This window comes from Myxocyprinus asiaticus, chromosome 11 (assembly GCF_019703515.2).
Source record: "Myxocyprinus asiaticus isolate MX2 ecotype Aquarium Trade chromosome 11, UBuf_Myxa_2, whole genome shotgun sequence".
Taxonomy (NCBI): domain Eukaryota; kingdom Metazoa; phylum Chordata; class Actinopteri; order Cypriniformes; family Catostomidae; genus Myxocyprinus; species Myxocyprinus asiaticus.
The window spans coordinates 4,454,519-4,482,186 of NC_059354.1; the positions used below are offsets into that span (position 1 = coordinate 4,454,519).

At 35.9% G+C, this 27,668-nt stretch overlaps 1 protein-coding gene across 4 annotated transcripts in view; it reads right to left on the reverse strand.

Annotated features, from left to right (window-relative positions):
• Positions 1–27,668, reverse strand: part of LOC127448344 (mitogen-activated protein kinase kinase kinase 20-like) — a 57,759-nt gene that overhangs the window by 26,714 nt on the left and 3,377 nt on the right. For 3 of the 4 annotated variants that reach the window (XR_007898505.1, XM_051710791.1, XM_051710792.1), the window contains exons 2-11: positions 27,457–27,647; positions 26,829–26,916; positions 21,048–21,149; positions 20,609–20,674; positions 20,398–20,426; positions 20,156–20,293; positions 15,583–15,669; positions 15,408–15,482; positions 12,669–12,775; positions 9,888–10,023 (exon numbers count right to left, since the gene is read on the reverse strand). Coding sequence is in view for 3 of the 4 variants with exons in the window: in XM_051710791.1 (XP_051566751.1) it covers positions 9,888–10,023; positions 12,669–12,775; positions 15,408–15,482; positions 15,583–15,669; positions 20,156–20,293; positions 20,398–20,426; positions 20,609–20,674; positions 21,048–21,149; positions 26,829–26,916; positions 27,457–27,615 (987 nt within the window). In the remaining variant the exon portion in view is untranslated. Of the gene's footprint in view, positions 1–1,275; positions 8,126–9,887; positions 10,024–12,668; positions 12,776–15,407; positions 15,483–15,582; positions 15,670–20,155; positions 20,294–20,397; positions 20,427–20,608; positions 20,675–21,047; positions 21,150–26,828; positions 26,917–27,456; positions 27,648–27,668 lie in introns of those variants that run through there. The other variant, XM_051710793.1, reaches the window with a different exon arrangement.

Consider the following 27,668-nt stretch of genomic DNA (forward strand, 5'->3'; position numbering starts at 1 on the left):
TACTTATCCATGACTTGGACTGCACATAAATAACTAATATTGGTATTATATTCATGCTGTTTAGCCAGACTGGTACTGGCCCCCACAGTGAGTCTGGTTTCTCCCAAGGTTATTTTTCTCCATTAACCAACATTTTATGGAATTTTGTGTTCCTTGCCACAGTCGCCTTCGGCTTGCTCACTGGGGTTATAAATACAATTATTATTTAATTACTTATTTTTAAACACAATTCACAATCATATTTGATCAAACTACACAATGATGACTCTAAGACATTATAGATATTACAGTTTCATTTTCTGTTAATGCATGATCTTCTGTTAACGCATGATCTTTTACAAATAAAAATGACGACTTGACTAGTTTCCAACTTTAAAACAGCATTTATCTATCACATCTCTCCATTGTCAATCTCCATTGTCTACATCCCTCACGGTTTCTCAGGAAACTGCTTCCCTCGCCAGCTTTTCAGAGGCAAGCCACTGTCCACTCCTTCGAGTCTCATGGCACGCTTCCTTTTACCTTGTATCGTCAGGGAGCCTTACTGCAGTCGTAAATGAGGTACGCTTGCTCAGCTTGGTTAAAGGAGCCGCGCACCTCGAGTATTATGGTGCCACCTTTTGCTTGTCCCTTCAGGGAGCCACATTCCCCGATAACCATAGAACTAAATGTTTCTGTCATTATGTTTGGGGGTTCGAGCCTCAGCGAGGTTTACCATGTGCTCAGCATGGAAGCTGAACCCCTCAGAGCGGAGCCTTCCTGCCAAAACAAATGTCAAGAGCTCGTACAAATCAATTCCAATCAAACAGAGTGGTCCTGACTGAACTATAGTTATTTTTTTTTTTCTGTCATCATAATAGTTTTGCATGTGCTGAGTGCTTTTAGATGTCAGCAACAGAAGTTCCCGCGTTTTACTCACACAGTGCTTTTTTGCACATTCCTTAACCTGAGAGAAATTTCTCAAAGTCATAGAGACATCAGTGTTTTCATCCCTGAGGCAGAATATTGCTCCAAACACACCTATCTGACACACTGAAATAAAAAATGTACATTATCAACACTAAAACTCATGTATTAACACTTCAAAATGTTTAATATAATCATTAATGATATCAAACAATGTTTAAAGCCTAAATTAAATAATGCTGTTTTGGGGAATAGCAAACCGTCCATATACTGTAGATGAAATGCATCCCAGAATGAAAAGTAAGACTATGTGTTTTACAGTTCAGACAGCAAATACAGACAAAATGAATGAAAAAACAAACCTTAATGTATAATTATATGGATGACATTTTACTGAGTCACATCAGTCAGAAGCTTTTATCTGTCCAACACTGTATCAGTAAAATCTCTTCAGACAAATAAATTGCAGTACTTTCCTTTTAAAGAGAAGTTTAATAAGAGCCAAAATGTGTTAAAGATGCACTCAGTTTTTTTTTTTTTTTTTTTTGCCCTGTATGGCTGTCGTCTTGGACCTAGTGGTGTAAATGAAGCATCACACAAAAGCAAAAGTTTTTGGTTCTGATGTCATTGTAGAAATTGGAGGACGACCGATAGTGGATTTTGCCAAAACTAAGGTGGTGAAAAAGGTCAATAACCAATTAATCAGATTAAACAGTTTTTAAAATAGATTTAAAGAATGTAAAAAAATATATATATTTTTTTATAAAGTCTTAGAAGCAGTGCATTGTGCAACCAATATCCCAATAATAACTAGAAAAAAAGGAAGATTTGGAGCATAACACAGGACTATGAACAAGCCCACTTACTTTTCTTGGGACTCTTATTTTGAAATGACAGAGACTTGGCTCCATTACAGCGCTTTACACTGATCAGCCACAACATTAAAACCACTGTCAGGTGAAGTGAATAACATTTATAACCTTGTTACAATGGCACCTGTCAAGGGGTGGGATATATTAGGCAGCAACTGAACAGTCAGTTCTTGAATTGCATGTGTTGGGAGCAGGAAAAATGGGCAAGCGTAAGGATCTGAGCGACTATGACAAGGGCCAAATTGTGATGGCTAGACGACTGGGTCAGGGCATCTCCAAAACGGCAGGTCTTGTTGGGTGTTCCAGGTATGCAGTGGTTAGTACCTACCAAAAGTGGTCAGAGGAAGGACAACCGGTGAACCGGCGACAGGGTCATGGGCGCCCAAGGCTCATTGATGCGTGTGGGGAACGAAGGCTAGCCCGTCTGGTCCGGTCCCACAGAAGAGCTACTGTAGCACAAATTGCTGAAAAACTTAATGCTGGCCATGATAGAAAGGTGCCAAAACACACAGTGCATTGCAGCTTGCTGTGTAGCCGCAGACCGGTCAGAGTGCCCATGTTGACCCCTGTCCACCACCGAAAGTGCCTACAATGAGCACGTGAGCATCAGAACTGGACCATGGAGCAATGGAAGAAAGTGGCCTGGTCTGATGAATCCCGTTTTCTTTTAGATCATGTGGACTGCCGGGTGCGTGTGCGTCGTTTACCTGGGGAAGAGATGGCAGCAGGATGCACCATGGGAAGAAGGTAGGCTGATGGAGGCAGTGTGATGCTCTGGGCAATGTTCTGCTGGGAAACCTTGGGTCCTGGCATTCATGTGGATGTTACTTTGACACATACCACCTACCTAAAGATTGTTGCAGACCACGTACACCCCTTCATGACAATGGTATTCCCTGATGGCAGTGGCCTCTTTCAGCAGGATAATGCGCCCTGCCACACTGCAAAAATTGTTCAGGAAAGATTTGAGGAACATGACAAAGAGTTCAAGGTGTTGATTTAACCTCCAAATTTCCCAGATCTCAATCCGATTGAGCATCTATGGGATGTGCTAGACCAACAAGTCAGATCCATGGAGGTCCCACCTCACAACTTACAGGACTTAAAGGATCTACTGCTAACGTCTTGGTGCCAGATAAAACAGGACACCTTCAGAGGTCTTGTGGAGTCCATGCCTCGTAGGGTCAGAGCTGTTTTGGCAGCACGAGGGGGACCTACACGATATTAGGCAGGTGGTTTTAATGTTGTGGCTGATTGGTGTGTATGTAAGTATTCAACAAATTAAGTTTTTATAGCATATATTTTCACCAGATGAGGTTTTTTATTATTATTCACAAAATAAGAAATTGGAGACACAATGTATGTGCTGACGGGGCACGTTTCCATAAAGTCAAATTTTTCTTTGCATGCCCTCACCTCAATTTAGACCACATGATTTATCTAATCAAAATTTGCATTGACGTGAGGATAAAAATATGGATGAATATAGTCAGTCAGTGGATGTTTTTATTTCACCTCTAGAGGCCACTGTTATACAGCTGAATGAGTCATTCTAACTGTAGAATCCTCCAGCACCGGCCATAGAGGAACATGGAGGAATAAAAAAAAAAAAAAAACAAAACAAAAAAATATATATAAGCAACAATCGTCATAGATTTTTGCTGATAACGCTCCAAAAAGCAACTATCGACACAGATTTACCTCCTGTAAAAATGGACTGTTTGCAGTCAACCATTAACAATTTCTTCCGCAAGTAAAAGTGTCCAATATCAGGTGGGTTATCGAGATAAAGCTAAAACTAATGGGCTGATCATGTGACCTCTTTAATAGGATTATGATATGACTTGAGTCTTCATCTTATGTAAGTGTGCATCATTTAAAACATTTTTAAAAGTACAACCCCTTTTTTCACTTAAAAAAACGTTCTTAAATGGGTGTGAACAGTGAAACAGAGGAACAAGATACACATTTCAGTTCTCCTGGATGAAATACTGAAATATTCTTTCTTTCTCTTTTTTCATTCTCTCCTCTCTCTCTCTGTCTCTCTCTTTCTTCTTGTGGCTGTGTGAGAGTTCGTCACAGTCTTCACACTGCTTAAATTGGCCAATCTTAATGTCAGTGAAATGTCAGTTGTTGGTAAGTGTGCGCTGTCCTCGCCACGCTGACACGCTGTTCTCTCCAGTTCTCTTCAGCATGTGGCTATACATCCACTTCATTTGCTATAAATAACAACCATAAGGATCCGGTGGGTGTCGGGCCGCCTCACCTAATACAGCTTTTACAGAGACTCAAGAGAAGTGACTGCTGTAACCTCTACAGTGCCGACAGATGGCTTATTTCCACTTAAACTCTTCTTTAAAAAAATATGAATTCTCTTGCAAATAAATACTGTTCTAGTTAAAGAAAAACAGATTCCAAAAAACTTAGTAGAAGCACTACATAAAGAACCTTGCATATTAAGAGCACCATTACATCAAATGCAAATGTATTAGACATTTTAATGCACTGTTATTGCCTTCAGTGGATTGCATCTGCATAAAAAAATCATTATAACCATCCCTATAGAGCGCTACAGTGACAACTTTTTTAGCATCCTTTATCCCTAAATTTTTGTAGAGTGTGCATTCTCGTATGTGCTCAAATGCTCCGGGAGAACCCCAGAGTACGATGTAAGAGGGGAAACTTACCGAGCCGCATGTATTCCAGAATACTTGTAACAGAAGTGCTACATGAAGAACCTTGCATATTAAGAGCACCATTACATCAAATGCAAATATATTAGGTTTTAATGCACTGTTATTGCCTTCAGTAGATTGCATCTGCATAAAAAAATCATTATAACCATCCCTATAGAGCGCTACAGTGACAACCTTTTTAGTGTCCTTTATCCCTAGATTTTTGACGAGTGTGCATTTTTGAATGTGTTCAAATGCTCCGGGAGAACCCCAGAGTACGATGTAAGAGGGGAAACTTACCGAGCCACATGTATTAGGAACGGCAATTACACCATGCATACTTTTGTGTCTTAAGCAGCTTTCTCGCAATAAACGGATTTCTGGTGTCCATGTACAGTAAATGTGCTATAATTTGACATTCATTTAATCTCCGCAGAATTATTGCTCCACCATCTGCATAACGTCATTAACGACAGCTCTACATTGTAGAACCAATTTTAACGATACATCATACTATGGTAGTTGAGCAGTGACTTACGTCATATCAACTTTGGTTTAAAGCAAAATAGTATTAGAAAAAAATAGAAACCAAGACTAAGGAACAAGACGTGGGTACGTAGCATCTTTTATCAATGAATCATGCATCCCATGAAACATTGTGAATGACGTAATTGATAAAAAATAATGACAGTACAATATAAAAGTGTTAACTTAAGGCCCAGTTATACTTAGTTTTTCTGTGTTCCGGATCGGATGGTGCCTGGTCGGCCGCATTGCCTTTTAAAGTATACTCTTGACCGCAAGCTAATATGAACGGCTTCAATGCATGCGCACAAGGAAAGTTTTGTGATACCCTTTTAGTACAGTCAACGGCTGGCGCACGCGTCGACGATGCGCACAGACGAGGACTGTCCGAGCTGTCAGCATTGTCACTGATAATACATATATGTAGAAACAAAAAATATTTTAGAAGCTTATACAAAAATGTTAAGGTATATTTAGAAATATATCAGCTGTTTGAGAGTGTAGGGAGACCGACTTGACACAGCATTTGCAGTGCTTCATGGGAGTGGGCGGTTACTTCAGATCTCTTTTCCATGGTAACAGCGACTTCTTGGATTGGTGGATCTCTCGTCAGCATTATGGTTAGTGTAGTTTTCACTGGGAATTCCACTATTAAACACAATTTATCAAAGATGTAGTTGAAATCACTACAGAAGTATATGGGTGTTTCTTCAACTTTGGGAACTTTTATCACTGTGTACTTCCAGAGAGTATCACTAAACATTGTTCACACGCACTCATTTTTACATTAGTCTACTAACTATGTCCAACAGTGTACAGCATGCAAATCATGATAATTCCCACCACAGTGTGATTTCCAGCAAATTCTGTATTGTGTTTGATAGAATGCTGTGCTGGAAATGGAAATGACATTTTAAGGTTTTTTACATATTGGGCCCTATTTTAAGAGCGTTAGCGTTAAGTCAGTGGGCATAGCCATGAAATTTTGGTATTTTTATGCAAGTATGTGCTAAGTCTGAGCACAATTAGGTTTAGCGAAATCGCACGCGCAATGCGCAAATGGGCTGGATTAAGTGCAATTTAATTCTGAGGTTCTACTTCAGTTATTCCACCATCTGCGTCATATTATATAGTTCATTCCCTCAAGCACCAGCGATATAAATAAGAAGTATAAGAAGTTGGCAGTGTAAAAGTGGACTGTATGCAGTGAATTAGAAGAATTGAAAATCACGTTCTTTTGTGTATTAACTGTGTCCTTATGATTGTTGAGCATATTTCTTTGACAGTGACATGCTGCTTTTACAAACATGGAAAATGTGATTCTCATCAGAATTTGGATGTACGCTCCATTAAATTACAGAGAATGTAAATATTATTAATCATTTTCATCCACTGACACACAAATCATGACTAGTATTAACAGTGATTGAATCGGCATGCACTTCACTTCTACCAGTTGATTTCGATTTTGAAAAATTAAATTAATTTCAACCAAAAATATTTCTATATTAAAATTAAACTTCAAACGAAACGAAAATATAATAAAAATAACAAAGTGGTCAAAAAATCATACCAATTCCAAACATTTTCTTCTCTCCAACTTCTTCCACCGGCCCGTTTTGCAGTGACTTAAAAATTACTCTACAACTAAAGGTGAAAAAATACCTTAAGGCCTACAAACTAGACCATAAATACAATTGTAAATATAAACATAATAATAATAATGACTAAAAATAAACCATGAACTATAGATAGTTTAACACAAATCTCAAAAAATTTTGTTTCACAGAAGACGTCTACAACTCTAATCGTCAGGTACATAATTTGATGTGCTTCTATATTTTCAGAGTTTGGACATGAACTTTATTACCACTTGCTGGTGGAATCTACAAACTGCAAATGCAGGAACTGAGTTTAAACTTTGCACCACTTCATTAACACAAAATACACCCACAGTTTGTGCGCATACACCCACAGATAGCGCAAACACTCCTACCCACGACCACTTGCGCTTTGTGCTGGCACGAAAACTGGATAAGCCACTACGCTTTGCGCGCCCAGGAAAATAGAGCCCAAAATGTCTGACTCCTTTGTCTTGCTAAGGCTAATTCCATAGCTAACATTTTATGTATCCTAAAAACACACAATTAAAACATATTTTCAAACTTTTTGCTTTTTTTTGTGGCAAAATTACAGCTTGATTGGAAATGATGCCCAATAAAAATATTCTCAAGTGAGATTTCCCTTGATTTTTCTTTATTTTGTCTTATATTTCATTTCAAGTATGCTCTTCACTGACACTTTTAGCAACTTGGTTAACAAGTACACTAACTTTTGAAAAAAAATAATAATAAGTATTAGGGGCAAAACATTTTTGTTTTTTTATGTAAATATTGAATTGGTTTATATTTATTTAAATTTCTTTGTTTAGATAATCTTAGTTTTAGAAATATTGAAAGTCTAAGTTTGGTACAAAAATAAAACAGTCAAATCTGTACATAAAAATGAATGTACATTTGAAAAATGAATGATGAAGGCCTGGTAAAAAGTTTCAAGACCTTCATATTAAAAAAATAAAAAAATAAAAAAAATCATGCCTTGGGCCATGAAAGTGTCCGGAGTTGAGGAAACACCCTTACATCATTGTTTACAGTATCAAAGCCTATGATAGGTCTTGTTTGTTGGTTTTACACTTTTTACACTAATATTTAAATGTATTTCTCTATCAACAAAATGAATTTTTGATGAGTTTTCACTTCTGGGGCCTAACTGTTGCGCTCTATTGAGACAAAATAAATGGATGCCCAAACACAGTTTGTCGGTGTCCTAATCGCTGTCATCAGACCAGTCAAACGCAGCCATGCCCAAAGGCATAGTGATCTTGTATCCCTGTCTAAGAGAGCAGGTCTTGGAAGAGTTCTCTGTGGTCCTCATATGGACCTGTATGCCCGACTGCTGCAGAGGAACCGAGGGGAACTCCAGCGGAAACATCTCGCCAAACCCCCTCATGACGGCCTGCAGCGCCAGACCACCAATCTCTCCATCAGCACAGCCGCTGATCTCACACGACACCTCTGAACTCAATTCCTCCACCCTCGACTCAAACAACAACCCTGAGCTGATGGCTGCGGCTACAGGAAGAAAGAACTGAGAGGAAGGAGAGAACGAGGAAGGGATTGGGAAATTAGAGAGAGAATATCATGAAATATAGAGAGAGAGAAAACAAGAGGACAAACACAGACAAAGAAGAAATGAAAGAAAGGAAATTAGTATAGCTCATATAGCTCCAAGTAGACAGACAAAATCTAAATTTGAAAGAAGAATGATTTCAGAAGGAAAGGTCTGAATTTAAAGAGAATGGGAGCAGGTGTAGACGAGCGGCCAATGGATACACACGTTTACCTAAATAAGACTTTTGTTGTATTTACATAAATATAGTTGGGACATTCCATGTCAACTCAACCAGAGGAAAATCTTGTTTTAAAAAATAAATAAATAAATAAATAAATTCTACTGATGGACTCACACCATTGGCATGTGATGCAACAAGAGGTGCTGAAGTCAACTGATTTTAGTAATAGACCACAATATCTCTGTGTTAATATAAAATAATGATGCTGCCACCTTTCTACGGTTATTTTCTGACCTGTAGTTTCACTCCAAAATCACAAGTAACATTTGTCATTTTGACCCCCCTCTACAAAATAATGGATTACTCAGATAACACTGATCCACAGCTTTTAATATTTTGGCATTCATCATCATTTCTGTTTATATTTCTTCAGAAAATGTATTCATTTAATCAAACATTTCAGCCGGGGAAGTTTCGGTAATTTTATTTACAAACATTATATTACATTTATTTAACATTTATGAACAACTCCGCATTTCGTATATGAAAATAAATAATTCTGGAGATGTAACTGATTACATTTAAGGTAGGATAGAAAAACATATTAAATATATTTAAAAATGTTAATGGCTCATTGACAAATAAGGTTGTCTGAGATAATACAAATCTTTTAAAATCCTTAAATATAATTAATAAAAATAATTGTAAAACCCCTGTATCCAGTTCGTAGAAATGTAATCTTTGTGTCCATGTTTTTCCATAGATTTATGAAAAACATTTAAGGCATTTTCTAGAAATAATAACAAAAACAGCATTAATAATAATGGCATTATACGATCTGTAGTTTTGTTCCAAATCATAGGCGAAACGTTTTATTTTGACCCACCTCTACAAAACAATGGATTACTCACTAAATACTGAGCAATACACTAAATACTGAAGTTTCTGTAATGTGGTTGATTTGACATGGAATTTCCCAATTTTTATAATTGTTTATTTTATTTAGACTCGAACCCTAGAAGAAAATAGTATTTACTTGATTTATTATTATTTTTGACGACATCAGTAAACAGAGTTTTTGTCAGCTTCAGCTCACTTCTAGAGAAAATTTTGTCCCAAAAGTACAGCTGAGGTAAAACACACACACACCGGCAGTGTTCTGACAAACGGTGTGGTAAAATCACGGGTGACGCAATCTCCTTTCCAGATCCCATTTCCCCTCTTTTCCCTTGTCATTTCCTGATTCCTTCTCCAATTTGGCATCAAATAAAGGTGAAAAACGGCAAACATGTAACTTTAAAATATAATCTAGTAATGTTTCTGCTGATCGATGGTCTGCTCCACCTGTGATCTGCATGAGTCACACATGTAAAACACAACTGAGCAGCAGGTGACAGGTGACCTACACATATATGAGTGTGGGCGCTTCATTTGTGAGTGGCTCGTTGTAAAGTATGTAAAAGGCAGAAAAACACACACAATGAATGAATTCTGCTGTGATGTGTTTTTGTGCAGGCTTCAGTGACTTCATTGACCTGTTGAGGAAGAGAGACTCACGGGTGTGTTAGACTGCTCGATGAGTTTCCTCTCCCACATCTTCAGTCGTCTCTCTCTCTCTTTCAGCTCTTGTTCTTTAGTGCTCAGATCTCTCTCCAGCCGCTTAAGACGCTCTAGAGTCGCCTCGATCTCAAACCTGCACACACAACAACACACACCATCAGATTCAACAACAAAACATAACAACAGGCATAAACAATTCTTACTGTCAACATGTAATTAAGCCATTTAACACCAATTAGAACATACTGAAACACACTGTCGCCTCAAACTGTCATGTAGGGATTTTCAAACTGGGGTCCAGGGCTCCCAGGGGGCTGCATGGTGGTATTTCAAAACTTTTACAAATGTATTTTTGCAAAGTGCAAAATTAACATGCTCATTTTATTAATTTTTAACACAGTTTTACAGAATTGGACATTTGTAGCATTTCAAGACTGGTTGGAAATCATGAAATTAATTATGATTATTTTATTCAATGAAAGATACAATTAATACAAAGTAAAACTTTGTTAAAAAAATTAACATTCATGTAAAATATTTGTTAAATGAGTAACTATATTTTGTGTTTTTTCTGCTGTTATGGCTCAAAAAGCCCTGAGAATGGCTTGTGACATATTGTATCATAAAATATGTCACTGTGCATTTCTTATCGTGAAGATAATTGGCAAAACACAGCTTTATTAATAAGAGAGTGTTTGTTTTTTTGTGAGTTAAAGATGGATTGAAGTGAACAGAAAGGTCAGAGAGGGTAGTCTTCACCCCATTATACACTGCAACAAAATACATTTTTGATTTGTTTTTGTTTTGGCTTGTTTTCCAATATAAATATCTAAAGCTCCTTTAAAACAACATACATTTACTTTAGCAGCTATACTGCAGAAGAAAAAATTGTTATCTGAGAATGTTGAATATAATATTAAAAATACAAATATTTTAAAATATCTAAAAATCCTTTAAAAAAGATGCATTCAACTGAGAAGCAGCATATAAGATGTTTAGACTTGCTTTTAGAGAATAGATCTTGAATATAAGCATATTTTGTCTTTACTGCACTCGCAGAAGTATAACCAAGTGAAAAGATACATTCTCTCAACTTGCTTCTCAAGTAAATGTATTTTTAGATAATTTTAAATGGAAAACAAGACAAATACACTTGATGACAATAGGATTTTTTTTTACAGTGAATTTCTTTACTGAATTAAACATAATAAAAACCATTTTTTTCCCTTTAATTCAGTGAATGTCATTTAGAGGTATTTTTAAAAGATGATTTTGTCCTCTGTATTGTTAGCAAGCACATTTAATACAACCTTTTAAGTCAGGTCACAAGCTGAATAATCGGTTAAGAGCTAATGATTAATCGTTGCAATAATCGCCGAATAGTCGAATAATCATTCTAATAAGCGTTACAGCCCTAATGTTGTATATTAAATGATCTTGAAAAACTGTCACAATTTTGAAGTATTTTGACAAAATAACTGCAAAAATGTAAACTCCATAGGGCTTTAGGGCCAGAATAGCAGAAAAAAATAAACTAAAAGTATAATTTTTTACATAATTATATACTGTAAATAATAACATTGGAAAATTACTTTTATATCTCAATCATATTGTCCAAAGATTAATTTGTTACCAAGTAGAACATTTCTGTTCAAAGAAGATATACCAACTGTTTTTAAATGTATAATTATATAAAAATATTGAAATATAAATTAAATTAAATGCAAATTATTCAATTGTTAATATTATATATATATATATATATATATATATATATATATATATATATATATATATATATATTAAAAATATCTAAATAGATTTCTCATTCAAATTATCTACTAATATTGACTATTTTATGTTTTCACCGGCCCTAACAAGTTTGCTAAAATGATCTTTTTCATTCTTTGATGTTTCCACCTGTCACATTTACACCACAGAAAAATCTGAAATATATGTAAGAAAGATGCTGTCAAATGTACCATTACAATTAGTCCATATGTTCCATAGACAAGTTCTCTGCTGGATTGTAACAGTGTAAATGTTTTGTTTGTTTGTTTGTATAGTGATTGTTAATGTGTGATATTTGACTGAACCAGCAGAGGGAGCTACAGACTCTTATCTGACAATAGTTATTTATAAATGGACAGGAGACCTCAAGCCTCCAGTTAGGACTGCCCCCTCATTTGGCCCACCCTCTTTTTTAGCCCAGCCCCACTCCCTCTTCAAACATCCTGTGTAATTGTCTGTCTCTTTCCTGACAATGTTGCAATTTCTCATTCACACATGCTCTCAATTTCCCCTTTTTAATACATCACATTGTATTGCTCTGTCGTTCTTTCTCTTTCTCTCTCTTTCTCTCGCTCTCTCTCTCTCTCTCTCTGTTTCTGTGTTTAGCTTTAGATTGGGTTAGTTCCGGTTTCCTGGCTGACTTCCAGAAGGTCTTAATATAGCATCAAACACCCAGAACTTTCTGGACCACCCTTCTCCAAAGGGTGTGAAGGGACAAACAGTTCACTTCAGATCTTTTAAGATGATCACACAAATGAATGTGGATTTTAGTGAACTGAATAAATAAAATTAAATAAAAACATATCTCTTGACTCATTTATAAATGTATATACTGTCTTTCTCCACTGAAGATACATTTTTTTACAGTGTGTAATGTCTTGATGACACAAAATGACATGCACACACACAACACACTGTCATAATTCAGTTGGCAGTTCTATGATGCTGATTTATCTCCAGTATGTAATCATAAGAGTGTAAATGTACCTCCACTCTGCTTTATTGTGCAGGAAAGTGTTGCACTCATCAGGTAACTGAGTGTCATTCCACATCGACTCCAGTGTGGACAAGATCTGTTTGAACATCGGTCTGTCCTACAACAAATCACAGGCATCAAATCACTTTCTTAAACAGTGAAAGACTATATAAAGATTTATGCATTTATACACTTATTTTTATTCATTTATATTGCAGTATTAAAGAACAAACTGGAGTCAATCAGAATGTTTACATGCAATTTAAGGGTGCTTTCACACTTTTTGCTGGGACCGAACCCGAGTTAGTTTCCTCCCCCTGCCCCCGCCAGTCTCTGTTCACATCATTTTATTTGGGGTCTGAACCGCGGTCTGATTGCATTATCAGTGTGAGCATAAGCGCCTGCTGTTTGCCACTGTAACTAGTTCACAACTCAAGAAGACGTCAGCTTCACTGTATTGAAGTACTCCTCTCTTTGGATTTACCACCAAAATTTTCCATACACAGAACGACATGGGGTGGGGACAATTATTTCATCAACACGCGCTAGCCCGGTGGCTTCCGTGTTTGCATAGTGTCTTTGTGTTTATATCCGTATCTCCTGCTGAACGGGAAAGCCTGGGCCTGGGACAAACGGTCTAGTTGTCCCCCCTTTTCGGGGACCCTGGTTTCTTGAAGTAACGATGTCGCAAATCCATCGTTCAAACCACATTGGTTCAACAACACAAAGCTGTCGTTAATGATGTTACACAGGGGGTGGAGTAATAACTTCCGCAAATATTAAATTATAATAGCTCATTTACATGTACACCAAAAAGCTGTTTAATGCCCGGAAGCTGCTGAAGACAGGAAAGCAGCATGCACTTTGTAATTGCGCTTCAATAGTAGGGTTTCCCTCTACAACAGACTTTGGTGTTCCCGACACTCGAGCATATACGTGCATGCGTATTCTTCAAAAACATATAAACGCCATTTATGCGTTAACATAAACACATGAGCCGTGTTCTCAAATTATTATTATTATTTTTTTTACATTTCACTTGCGATAAACACTATTTACTGCCAAAACAATGAATTCAAGGAAATACACTATTTTGACGTTAAGCATTTTATACTTAAAAAAACAAAAAAACAAAAATTAAAAAAAACAAAAAAAAAACAATGTGTTTTCTCTACTAAGACAGTTGCATTTTTAGTTAAATGCAACACATTATTAGTCATATACTAAATGCAAAGCGTGCTTTGTTGAGCTTTAAAAAACAATTAAGAAATGGCTTGATTTCCATTATATATGGAAAAAAAAATTCTTTCACCGTGGATTGTGGTTTTGTTCTTTGGGCAAAATGAGATGAGCATGTATTAAAAGAGAACTTTGGTTCTCCCTGGTACTCCTGTCTCATATTTGGCTGCTAGAAAGTTAACAACCCTATACGCGTTGACAGATGCATTAAAAACATTTTGTCATCCTTCCTTTAAATATTCGATAACGCATTGGATCATGGACAAAACAAATGAAGACGTAGCTCGACAATGCAAAAACCCACTGTAGCTCCAATATAACGTACTGACTGTCTGTTACAGGGAGGGTTTGGCTGGTTAGCATAGCCAGCTAACCCCCTGCTTGTAGATGCTGTCACTACACCATTATGTGGGTAAACCACATCCTTATCCATTGACACCTGTTCAAATGTAACCATGTATTCTGCCAAAACAATTTGTTTTGCAAGATATAAATCGCAAGCATCCAGATAACGTAAATCCAGGGCTGAATGCACCAGCCGAACAACTGCTATTGAGATGAATGGAAAAGCTAGCGTATAACCTGACACATATTTTAGCCCTTATTGGTCTGTTAGCTTGGAGGCCACCTATACGGTTGTTAAAAAATAAATGTTTATACATCAGCACAAGAAAGAAAAATGTGAATTTGTAAAACACTGTTTAAAAAGCAGCCTGATGTACAGTAGATCGACTGAACTTGCGTTCTGAGTGATGTTTTTTGAGCATTACAATATTCATTTCTGGCATTCCCAGCGCTCTGTGAGTGACAAGCGCATCTCAGTGCCAACAAACATGAATTTATGAAGCTTACTGGAATGAGTGCGAGCATTTGGGAGAGAAGTGTGACCTGACAGAGTGAAAATGAGAGGAAAAGACAAGCCCTGACATGAAGCAGGAATTCAATGAACTCTGATTGGGTTGATTAAAAATGTCAAACAGGAAGAGAGACAGTCATATATTAATAAAGACAGCTGTTATTACTGTCCTGACCAAACAGCGTGTCTTATCTATTATTCATGCATTAATAGTGTTCACTTTTAACAGAGTAAATACCAATCTACTTGAACACTGCATAATTACTGCACTAGAGTCTTGCTACAGTTTGCTAATGCTTTGCAGTGTATGAAATTATCCCAAGTTTATTACGTGGTTGCTATGCAAAATCAAAGCCATAACAATTCAGATATTTGCTAATGCTGATCTCATAGAATAAGGATATACTGTAATAACTAGTACTGCAAAAGTGTTGTGTTATTAACCATTGGATAAGATTGTGTGGAAGTAGGAGTATTGTGTGTGTGTTTACTTAGCTATACTTTGAGGACAAATTTGTCCCCAGAAGTGACCAAAAACAATATCTAAGTTATTATTATCAGAGGTTTTTCTGTAGTAATTTCAATAAGCTTTATATCAAAACAACCAACGTCTATGTAGGTAGCTTAGTAAACATGTGCATGTGTGTGTGCTTACTTTCGGCTCTGTGACCCAGCAGCTTCTCATCAGACAGGCGAAACTGGCCGGACAGCTACTTGGAATAGTCAACCTCTGCAAAAAATAAATAACACATATCAAACACACCAAACTACTGTAAACAATAAATCAGTGTCATGCTCTCTGCTGGGAGCCAATCAGATCGTTCCGTTACCTCGTTCTTCTCCACCACCAGCCAGGCCACCTGCAGCCCCTCCAGACCTTTGAAGGGAATTTCACGTGTCAGCATTTCCCACAGGACCTGAAAGAACACCACCACCATATGACGAGGAACTAACAGTAATGTAGACACATGCAAAAGCAGGAGAGGCTGAATGAGGAATGACTGACAGGATGAAACAACATCTAAAAAAAAGATTTAAGGATGTGTGTGTGTCAGGGGATTCCCTTACAGCTCAGTCACACAGTTTGAAAGTCCTCACTAAGGATGTCAAAAGAAATGACTTTAAATTCAGTCATGAAACTCTACATGGCACAAGATGACAGGTCCATTAACATGTTATCTGTTGGCCAATCAACTTGCGTACTCTCTCTTTGTCTAACATTTAAACTGTTCAGTTCTTTGCAGGAAAGCCAGTTTCACTGCAGCATGCTACAAGAGTTTTCTCTCTGAAACCCTCCTCCACCTCAGCATCACCGGTCTAGAGCTGCTTCAAGAGAATTGTATGTCTATCAATAAAATATAAAAGTAAAGATTCTTGTCTTTCTACAGTATGAGTCGTATTGAGTACTCATTGAGTAAAAAGGCCAAAAAAAAGTATTTTTTCTTAAGTGAATGTAAACAGGCGGGGACATTTTGGATTTGTGTCAAAATATTGCATCTGTACTTTAGGACTGCAGTGTAAATTCAGCCTAACAGATCTGCCACTGACTATTATATCATTAAATTAATTAAACAACAATATTAAACAACAACATTGACAAGAAAAATAAAATGACTCACTCTTAATTTATTTATTTTTCTTTATTACTGAAAGTTTACTTGAATAAATACTGGTAATATTTAACGCAAAGTACGTGAAGGATATATGCCATTGTTTTCATTGAATAAGTTAACATTTATATTAATATTAAAAGTATAAAAATTAAAATTCTTTCATTATTTACTCATCCTCATGATATCTCAGGTGTGTATATCTTTCTTTCTTCACCAGAACACATTTGAAGAAAAATAGTAAAATATCTCAGCTCAGTAGTTCCTTAAAATGCAAGTGAATTGAGATTTCTCATTTGACGCTCCAAAAATCACAGACAGTCAGCATAAACTTTATCCATACAACTCAAGCGATTCAATTAATGTCTTCTAAAGCTATACGATTGCTTTTGGTGCGAAAAAAGATCAATATTTAAGTATTTTTTAACTATAAATAATCACTTCCGGTCAGCAGCGTGTGACATAATGTGTGACATAATCGCGTTGACATATTCATGTGGGAACAGATGCACGTGCGACACATCTGGAAGAGCAGCACTGTTTACAAGTGAGTAGGAGGAACGCTGTACAGAAGCTTCGTTGATTTTGGTTTAGATCTGTATTTAAATCTGTTTGGTGTGTTTGTGTGCTAATCCTGGATGTCTCAACCGAAAGGAGAACGTAAGATTACGTACATAACACGCCAGCGCAAATACGTCACACGAGAACTCAACGTTCTCGCGATTACGTCACACATGCATAATGCTGCTGACTGGAAGCAATGATTTATAGTTAAAAAATACTTAAATACTGATATTTTTGCATCAAAAGTGATCATGTCGCTTTGGAAGACATTAATTTAACCGCTGGAGTCGTATGGATGAGGTTTATGCTGACTGTCTGTGATTTTTGGAGCTTCAAAAGTCGGATCACCGTCCACTTGCATTTTAAGGACCGACTGAGCTGAGATATTTTCTATTTTTCTTCAAATGTGTTCTGCTGAAGAAAGTCATACACACCTGAGATATCATGAGGTTGAGTAAATAATGAGATGATTTTCATTTTTGGGAGAACTATCCCTTTAACGTTTTAAACTTGAAAGGCCTATGCTCATTAGCATATTAGCTTGCTGTGGTGTTGAAATTGGTATTGAGAACAGTGAAATTTCACGTTTTCTGGATTTTTTCTGGACTTCGGATGGGAATCGTAAGAAATTTAACGATTCCAGTTCCGATTCCTCTAAATAATTCCGGTTCCTTAACAATTCCACTATTAATTCTTTTGGTGCTTTTTTGGAATAAATATTTGGAAAAAATACTTCTCATTGCATTCACTGCCCTCAGCAGCCTGTTACCGCAGATGAGAACAGATTCTTGAACATTGTGTTTAAATGGACTTCTTCATTAAGATATTTAATTCATTCATTTGTAACACTTACAGTAAGGTTCTATTTGTTAACATTGCGTATTACATGGGATTACTCTGGAATAATCAATTCTGATTGGCCAATAGTGCCGGTTCCTGATCACCCTGTCGAGTTTATTTTACGATAACAACCGGCTGACTGTATATTATCCCTTACATATAATACATTTCATTGAACAATGTTACAGCATATATTAATCTTTATTAATGTTAACTTATGAAAATAAAATAGTTCAGTTAATGTTATTTCAAAATGCATTGACTAATGTTAATATGTTCAACTTAAAATGTAAAAAATATATGAGTATATGTGGAAATTAAACTTAACCAAAATTAATGTGCTTTAAAAGTATTGTTCATTGTTGTTTCAAGTTAATTTAGTGTTAACGAACACAACCTTTTTGTAAAGTGTTACTCGTTTATTTTTATACCACTAATTACAATAAAATTCATAATGTTTATCTTTAAATACTCACTGTCATATGAACAACCATCCAGTAATTACTCTCACGAATTAGTCTCATGGGCCTTATGCACAAAACACAATTTGTGGTTCACTTCGAGTTGGACCTGATGAAACTAATGACCAGCTGATCTGAATTATTCCTAAAGTTAATCGGGTGCTAAACCAATGCAGTTGCACATGCAAATAACCAGCGCTTCTACCGGCTCAATTTATTCTTTGTGAATTCCCCACTGTGTGTTCTGTTGTTCTATGTTCTCTTTTTATATTTTGGTTCTCATCCCTAAACGCTGCTCTCAAATACAGTACATACATACAGTGCATCCGGAAAGTATTCACAGCGCTTCACTTTTTCCATATTTTGTTATGTTACAGCCTTATTCCAAAATGGATTCAATTCATTATTTTCCTCAAAATTCTACAAACAATACCCCATAATGACAACGTGAAAGAAGTTTGTTTGAAATCTTTGCAAATTTATAAAAAATAAAAAATGAAAAAAATCACATGTACATAAGTATTCACAGCCTTTGCCATGACACTCAAAATTGAGCTCAGGTGCATCCTGTTTCCACTGATCATCCTTGAGATGTTTCTACAACTTGATTGGAGTCCACCTGTGGTAAATTCAGTTGATTGGACATGATTTGGAAAGGCATACACCTGTCTATATAAGGTCCCACAGTTAACAGTGCATGTCAGAGCACAAACCAAGCCATGAAGTCCAAGGAATTGTCTGTAGACCTCCGAGACAGGATTGTATCGAGCCACAGATCTGGGGAAGGGTACAGAAAAATGTCTGCAGCATTGAAGGTCCCAGTGAGCACAGTGGCCTCCATCATCCGTAAATGGAAGAAGTTTGGAACCACCAGGACTCTTCCTAGAGCTGGCCGCCTGGCCAAACTGAGCGATCGGGGGAGAAGGGCCTTAGTCAGGGGGGTGACCAAGAACCCGATGGTCACTCTGACAGAGCTCCAGCATTTCTCTGTGGAGAGAGGAGAACCTTCCAGAAGAACAACCATCTCTGTAGCAGTCCACCAATCAGGCCTGCATGGTAGAGTGGCCAGATGGAAGCCACTCCTCAGTAAAAGGCACAAGACAGCCCGCCTGGAGTTTGCCAAAAGGCACCTGAAGGACTCTCAGACCATGAGAAACAAAGATTGAACTCTTTGGCCTGAATGGCAAGCATCATGTCTGGAGGAAACCAAGCACTGCTCATCACCTGGCCAATACCATCCCTACAGCGAAGCATGGTGGTGGCAGCATCATGCTGTGGAGATGTTTTTCAGCGGCAGGAACTGGGAGACTAGTCAGGATCGAGGGAAAGATGAATGCAGCAATGTACAGAGACATCCTTGATGAAAACCTGCTCCAGAGCGCTCTGGACCTCAGACTGGGGTGAAGGTTCATCTTCCAACAGGACAACGACCCTAAGCACACAGCCAACATAACAAAGGAGTGGCTCCGGGACAACTCTGTGAATGTCCTTGAGTGGCCCAGCCAGAGCCCAGACTTGAACCCGATTGAACATCTCTGGAGAGATCTGAAAATGGCTGTGCACCGACGCTCCCCATCCAACCTGATGGAGCTTGAGAGGTCCTGCAAAGAAGAATGGGAGAAACTGCCCAAAAATAGGTGTACCAAGCTTGTAGCATCATACTCAAAAAGACTTGAGGCTGTAATGTAATGAGGTGCTTCAAGAAAGTATTGAGCAAAGGCTGTGAATACTTGTGTACATGTGATTTTTTTTTATTTTTTTATTTTTATATTTTTTAATAAATTTGCATAGATTTCAAACAAACTTCTTTCACGTTGTCATTATGGGGTATTGTTTGTAGAATCTTGAGGAAAATAATAATACTTTCCGGATGCACTGTATGTATGTACTGCAGTCCAACACACACATATACAGATATACACACTCACCACTCCATACGAGTATGTGTCACAGGTCTCAGACACAGGAAGGCTCTGGATGACTTCAGGGGCCATCCAGGGAAATGTGCCAACCAGAGACATGTGGGTGGTGTGAGAATGAAACTTAGATGCCCCAAAATCACAGATCTGAAGGAATGGAGAGTCAGAATAATCGTCATTATCATGCTGAGCGAACAAAATGAATATAATCTTCATTGTGTGTGTTTGTGAGAACATATAGAGTCAAATACCTTGAGAACTTTATCTGCTGTCAAGACAACTGGAAATAAACACATGAAAATGAGATCAGGTCTTAAAAAAACAGCATTCATGACGTGCCCACTGTAACTGGACTTCTACTGTGTTTGTATCTAAACTGAACTAAAAACCATATAAAAAGCTTTATTCTATGAAACACTATTTGAAACAAGATTAAATACACGAATTGTCTGAGTAACAAACCATTGCGGGATTTGAGGTCTCTGTGGATAACTTTGACAGGGGCGTCAGCGTGCAGATAATGCATGCCTATGGAAAGCAAAACACTGCATTAATGGATCTAGTTAAAATACTGATTACACTTAAAAAAACACTTTTATAACACTGAAAGTACAATAAATATTGACTTCGGTCTGTTCCTCACAATTTTCTGTCTGTTTTATGCTTTTATATTCTGAAGAGTCGTATGGACCACAATTATGCTTGATACTTTTGTAGCTTAATAGCCCCAGTCCAAATATACTTTCATTATATAGAAAAGAAAGGCCAGGATGTTCAACAAAAATTCACTTTTCATTGTTTGTATATTTGCATAGATTACTGTGCTTTTTTAATTCATTTAGATCAGTAAATATGATATGTATTTATTTTGATATGGTGTTTGAATATGAGCGTGTAATACCTTTAGCAATGTCCACGGCCCAGGTCATGATCTGTTTCATGCTGATGTCCTCACTCTCGGCACTGGACAGATAGTCAAACAGAGATCCACAACTGGCGTACTCTACCATAAGACACAAACACAGGATAATAATGAACATTTAAATACAAACAAATCAAGAAAATCTCATAAAAGCAGTAGTTTGACATATCAGGGTGTGTTCACTAAACAGCTGCACGTGGTTCTCAGCAAACAAATTAAAAACAACACAGAAACACTTCAAAATAAAAGCTCCATCAAAATTAAAGGTAAATTTATAGGAAAAAAGTATGACAGAAATATATTGCAATTGTAAATTTATGTAATATTCACTGTAATACTACTACTACTACTAATAATAATAATAAATTAGTAGTAATTGTATTATACTTAAGCAGTATCTCAAATCTGTGATGCTCTGTTATGCAGCACTTTATTTGACAAAATATAATACAATATTATATTGAAAATTAATTGTTATATTTTCATTTGATTAAAGTTTTAATGAATTCATTTATTTAAACACCATTTTGATGATAAAATTGAAATAAACTGTTGATATGGAATTTAGAAAAAAAAACAGGTATCGGACTCGGTATCGGCGAGTACCAAAAATGAAGTATTGGTACTAGTACTCGTTCTCAAAAAAATGGGACATCCCTAGTATTTAAATTAAGTTATACAGTATTAAGTTCCGGTCTTCGAATCTGATGAGCATGTAAACACATCGGGAAACAGCTTCAGCATTAAGGCATATCAGAGCTGAGAGATACAACTGACTGAGTAATCACATATATGCTTGATATTATTGGATATCGCTCGAATGGCTATTTTTACACAGAGAAAATAGGATGTATTTGACCAGAATTCCACTATCATCAGCAAGCTGACTAACACTACACTACAGCTGAGGAATAGAGTTAAACAGTTATAGATTTACTGTTCATCACTGCTTGGGAGTCGCACAGATGCAGGTAATCACACATGCTCAATCGCTGTTGCTCTCACACTCTCTCTCTCTCTCTCTCTCTCTCTCTCTCAAACTCACACACATCCTTGTTTCTCCAATGACTTGTTATAAACAGCCCAATTTGTCATTTTTGATTTAATAACGGAGGCTTGTGCACATCTTTTCAAAGAGCAAAAGCAGATCCTGATCCGTGGTGTAAGAAAGTAGTTCCATGCACAAATGCATTTTTTTATGACAGTCCTTAGTTTCTCCTCATTTTTTATTTTTTATTTACTTGTTCATTGAACTGTGGTATAAAAGCAGTATCACACTCACAGTCATGTTGTTTGGCCCTAAATCAGCACATGCTAATGCGGGGCCATAGAGCATGCTTGCTTGTGTGATATTGCTTTATTATTGTTATTCTTTTATGTGCAAACAAGCCTCATTTGTATGTAAATTAAGCTTATTATAGATTGCGCCTTATTCACAAAACTCAGCACTATTTGCTGACTGAAATGAACATTGTGCTGTCAGTGCCCATGAAAAGCAGTCAGTACACTGGAAAATCTAGTTTAAAATTCAGAAAGTGGAAAGTCCACACATTGTGTAACACCTACACATACATATAAAAACTCTACACACACACACATAAACACTCATTAATGGCTCACACAGGTCACAGCCAAAACAGCATAATTTAATACTCTGAAACAGCTAAGATTGAATTATCTGCAATGAAACAAACATACGAGCACTCTGAAAGCTCTGGACTTTGTTCATGTTTCAAGACACACCTTAAATCATAATTATTTCATATTTACATGTGCACCACATGACCCTACTGATACTGTATGTGTTGACACATGGCAAATGACTGACAAAAAGAAAAGTTAATTTTTTTGGTAAAATGTATATGGATGCCTAAAAAGTATACTATAAAACTATATTTTAGGAGATGTTACTGGTCACCAGTTTTTTTTTTTTTTTTTTACTGTTTTTAATCATAAAAAAAAAAATAAAAAAAAAAAAAACATTTTTGAAAGCACAAATATTCCATGTAGTCTCTAAATTAATATGAGGACATAAAAGATGTAGTGAAATACTGTAATAAAAAAATGAGCAAAATGCTGTTTGAAATATTTCTAGCTTTAGATGAGTATACAATGTCACATTGTAGGACATATTTACTTCTAAAAGCATTTCATGATAAAATGTAGTACACTTTGGTGTTTATTTATTTATTTTATTAATTATTAGAACTAAAATGTTAGCTAGAATAGCTGTTAGAAATGTTATCTTTATTTGGAACTATTAACGGCTATGAACTAATAACACTTTATTTATCAAACTACTAACATCATTTGGACAATTATTTGAAAGAAAAAGTAAAAAAAATAAATAAATAAATAAATATACATATACATATACACACTACCGGTCAAAAGTTTTGACTGAAATGTTTCTCATGATCTTAAAATTCTTTTGATCTGAAGGCGTATTCTTAAATGTTTGAAATTAGTTTTGTAGACAAAAATATAATTGTGCAACCCTATTCATTTATTTCATTACAAAACTAAAATTTTATAAAAAAAAAAAGTTTTTGAAATTGATGACCAAATAATAAAGAAAAGCAGCCAATAAGTGCCCAACATAGATGGGAACTCCTTCAGTACTGTTTAAAAAGCATCCCAGGGTGATACCTCAAGAAGCTGGTTGAGAAAATGTCCAGAGTACATGTCTGCAAATTCTAGGCAAAGGGTGACTACTTTGAAGATGCTAAAATATAACACAGTTTTGATTTATTTTGGATTTTGTTTAGTCTCAACATAATTCCCATAGTTCCATTTATGTTATTCCATAGTTTTAATGACTTTACTATTATTCTAAAATGTGAAAAAAAAATATAATAAAGAAAGAGTAAGTGTTTCATAACTTTTGACCGGTAGTGCATATATTTTGGTTTAATTTATAGTTTATCAATAACTAAAAACCAACATTTGTTCCCAAAACTAATTAGCCTCTAATGAGTGATAACTTAGTTTATGCTTAATATGAAAAACTGTTACTTGCAACCCTGTTACCCATTCTGATGTAGGTTAAGTTTTTAATTTGATCAATTTTGTCAATTTATTGTTAACCTTTTTGAAAATATTTTTCCAAAAAAATTACAAAATCACACAAATCAGGATTTTAAATTGAATTTCAAAATATTTACATTTTGGTAGGGTTACAAAAATGGCAAACTTCATATACATAAACAGAAAATAAAACAGCTCTTAATATATTTAGATGATCTTTCTGACATTTTCTGAAGGTTAAGCACCTCCTTTAACTGACCTTTTTTATAAAATAGATTTTTTATTATTTTAAGTTTCAGACCCCACTTTACCCTATTCAAGAAAAGTGCCTAATAATGCTTAATATAGTTTTGTTTAGCTTTATTTCAGGCCACAGTGAGTACACATCATATAATGATCAGGTTATCAGGTTCAAACAGAGATACACATACAGGGGAAATTAATAACCTGGTCATAATCATCTCTCTCCTATACCTGCTCTTAATTACATTTACTTTTTATAAATACTGTCTCTCAGTGCGGCAGAGCAAACACACTTTACACAACACATTTACAATTACTACAACTTCCTGTGCTGAGTCACTTTCACTCACAGCAGAGCAGAGAGTTTATATAAAATGTGAGGAAAATCATTACAGAGAATGTTTTAATCTAACAGCAAGGCAGAGTTCGACATGTACATACATGTAGTGAAGGATCATTATTAAATCCCTGTAGCTCATTAAAACTGTTATTTTAACATGAACATTTCTTTAATAGAAAACTTAGAAATAGAAGATACCTTTATCCCAACTTTCTGTGTGCTATGGTTATGCTGATCATCATGACTATTTTCTAAAATCTCATTCATCTAATTTCATTTTGTGAGAATTAACAAACTGAAGATAGCTCATCCCAGACATGTCAAAGAATAACAACAGAAGATGAACTAATTTAAATGGTGAAAAGCTTTTTCTAAATAGTTCATTAAAGGGGAGGAATATTCCATAAAAGTGTCACCACATGGAGTGTGGAAAACTTTAAACATCCTAGATAAACTTCTGATGGTAAATATTACACTGAGGTAACAGATGGTTTCATTAGTAGATGTTTTGTATGTCTTTGATTTGAATCACTCATGTTACTTCATCGGCAAGGATGAGAGAGAGTTTGCTTTTAGTGAGATAAAGATGGATTGAAGTGAGCAGAAAGGTCAGAGAGGGTAGTCTTCGCCCCATTATACACTGCAACAAAATACAATTTTGATTTGTTTTTGTTTTGGCTTGTTTTCCAATATAAATATCTAAAACTCATTCAAAACAATGTACATTTACTTTAGCAGCTATACTGCAGAAGAAACAATTGTTATCTGAGAATGTTGAATATAATATTAAAAATACAAATATTTTAAAATATCTAAAAATCCTTTAAAAAAGATGCATTCAACTGAGAAGCAGCATATAAGATGTTTAGACTTGCTTTTAGAGAATAGATCTTGAATATAAGTATATTTTGTCTTTTCTGCACTCGCAGAAGTATAACCAAGTGAAAAGATACACATATACAAAATAAACTTATAAGATACATTCTCTTAAAGCAAGTCTAAATATCTTATATGTTTTTCTTCTCAAGTAAATGTATCTTTTTTTAAGGATTTTTAGACAATTTTAAATGGAAAACAAGACAAAAACACTCGATAACAATAGGATTTTTTTGTAGTGACATTTTTACTGAATTAAACATAATAAAAAGCATTTTTTCCCTTTAATTCAGTGAATGTCATTTAGAGGTATTTTTAAAAGATGATTTTGTCCTCTTTATTGTTAGTAAGCACGTTTAATACAACCTTTTAAGTCGGGGCACAAGCTGAATAGTCGGTTAAGAGCTAATGATTAATCGTTGCAATAATCGCCGAAGAGTCTAATAATCGTTTGATTAATCGATTACCAAAATAATTGTCAGTTGCAGCTCAGTGTTATATGCTACCGAAATTAGCAACAAGATGATATCGTACCAGTAAAATTTTTTTGGTTTCGTGATACTTCATTAGTACCAGTTAACCGCGCAACCCTAATACACTGTATACCAAAGTTTTGATTATGTTGATGATGTAGAGGCTATCTAAAATCATGTATTAAATATGCACAGCATTATAGGCTTAAATTTGAGCACTTTAAAGGACCTTGTAAATAGAGCAGAAAAAGCCACAGAGAGATTTAGATGTTTGATGGGTTATTTGATTTATGATCACATGGACGAAAAACTATTTAAATTTTTTTGAAAAATCACATTTTGCCTCAATATGGTTCATCATTTATTTAGGTTCACGATATTTCATATATTGTCCCATCCCTATATGTTATCCTACTTATTACACAGCCACTTACCAAACAAATATCTACATGGACATGAAATATTGATTTAGGTTGAAATTCTGTCATTTATGCGAGCAAAAAAAGAGACCACAGAGTCTCCAAAACAGCTGAATTCCAGCTCCAGTTCACATTGGAGTTCTGTTGGTTTTTATTGCATTATCCTGCTTATTACAAGACTACTTGCCAAATAAATCAATACATGGAGATGAAATATTGATTTGAGTTGAAATAATTTTCTCATCTTACTTGTAGAGATCGCAGAGTGATACGAGTAATAGGAAAGATCTCTTCTGACGTCAATGAGCCAGTGACAGAATTAATAAATGATTGCGATTCAGAGATGAGTGAAAAGCTAGAGAGAGATACATGTTGTACTGACCTGTAACAATTCCATAGTTGGGTGCTTCCAGAATCGCTCCATAAAACTGGATAACATTTCGATGGCTGAGAACACTCAAAATCTCTGCCTGAAAATATAGGCAAAACAGAAAGACCAAAACAAAGCAATTATCAAAAAGTATTTATGATAAGGCTAATTAAGAAATGTGCATACTTCCTAAAACATAGTGGAATGAAAATAAGAACAAGGACGAGTTCCTATAATGTGAAGTGAAGTATATGGAATTGCTGATGATACTTTTGCATGACTATACAAAATTTTAATCAGTTAACCCCTCTCCATCCAACTTTTATATTTAAAGATAGCTTATTAAACCAATTCAAACAGTACAAACCCAAATGTGGCCAAATCTATTATGCACTAAAATCACAATGTAAAGAACACTTAAAAGTAAATACACTTCACCCCAAAGAAAAACACTGCCCTCAGATGCAACTAATATGACTTAATTGTGTGACAATTTTCTCATAAAGACAGTCTCTGAATTTCACTTCACAAAAGACACTGTGTGAGTTTAGATGGAGGGGGCGCAATCTGAGTCGACACACAGAGAAGCAATTAAAATGATCACACTGACAATTAAAGCATGTGTATGGCCGTCTCCCACCTCTTTCTCAATCTTCAGAAGCTTTTTCACCGCCACCTCTTTGTCCTGGGAGATCCAACAGGCGCGATACACGCTCCCGAAACTCCCGCCGCCACAGTTCTCGTAGAAGAGGATGTCATCAAATTTTATTTGCACAAAGGATGCGCCCAGAGATGCCATGACATACTGGCACTTTCAAACACACTTCTGTCCTGAAGAACGAAGAGAATAGG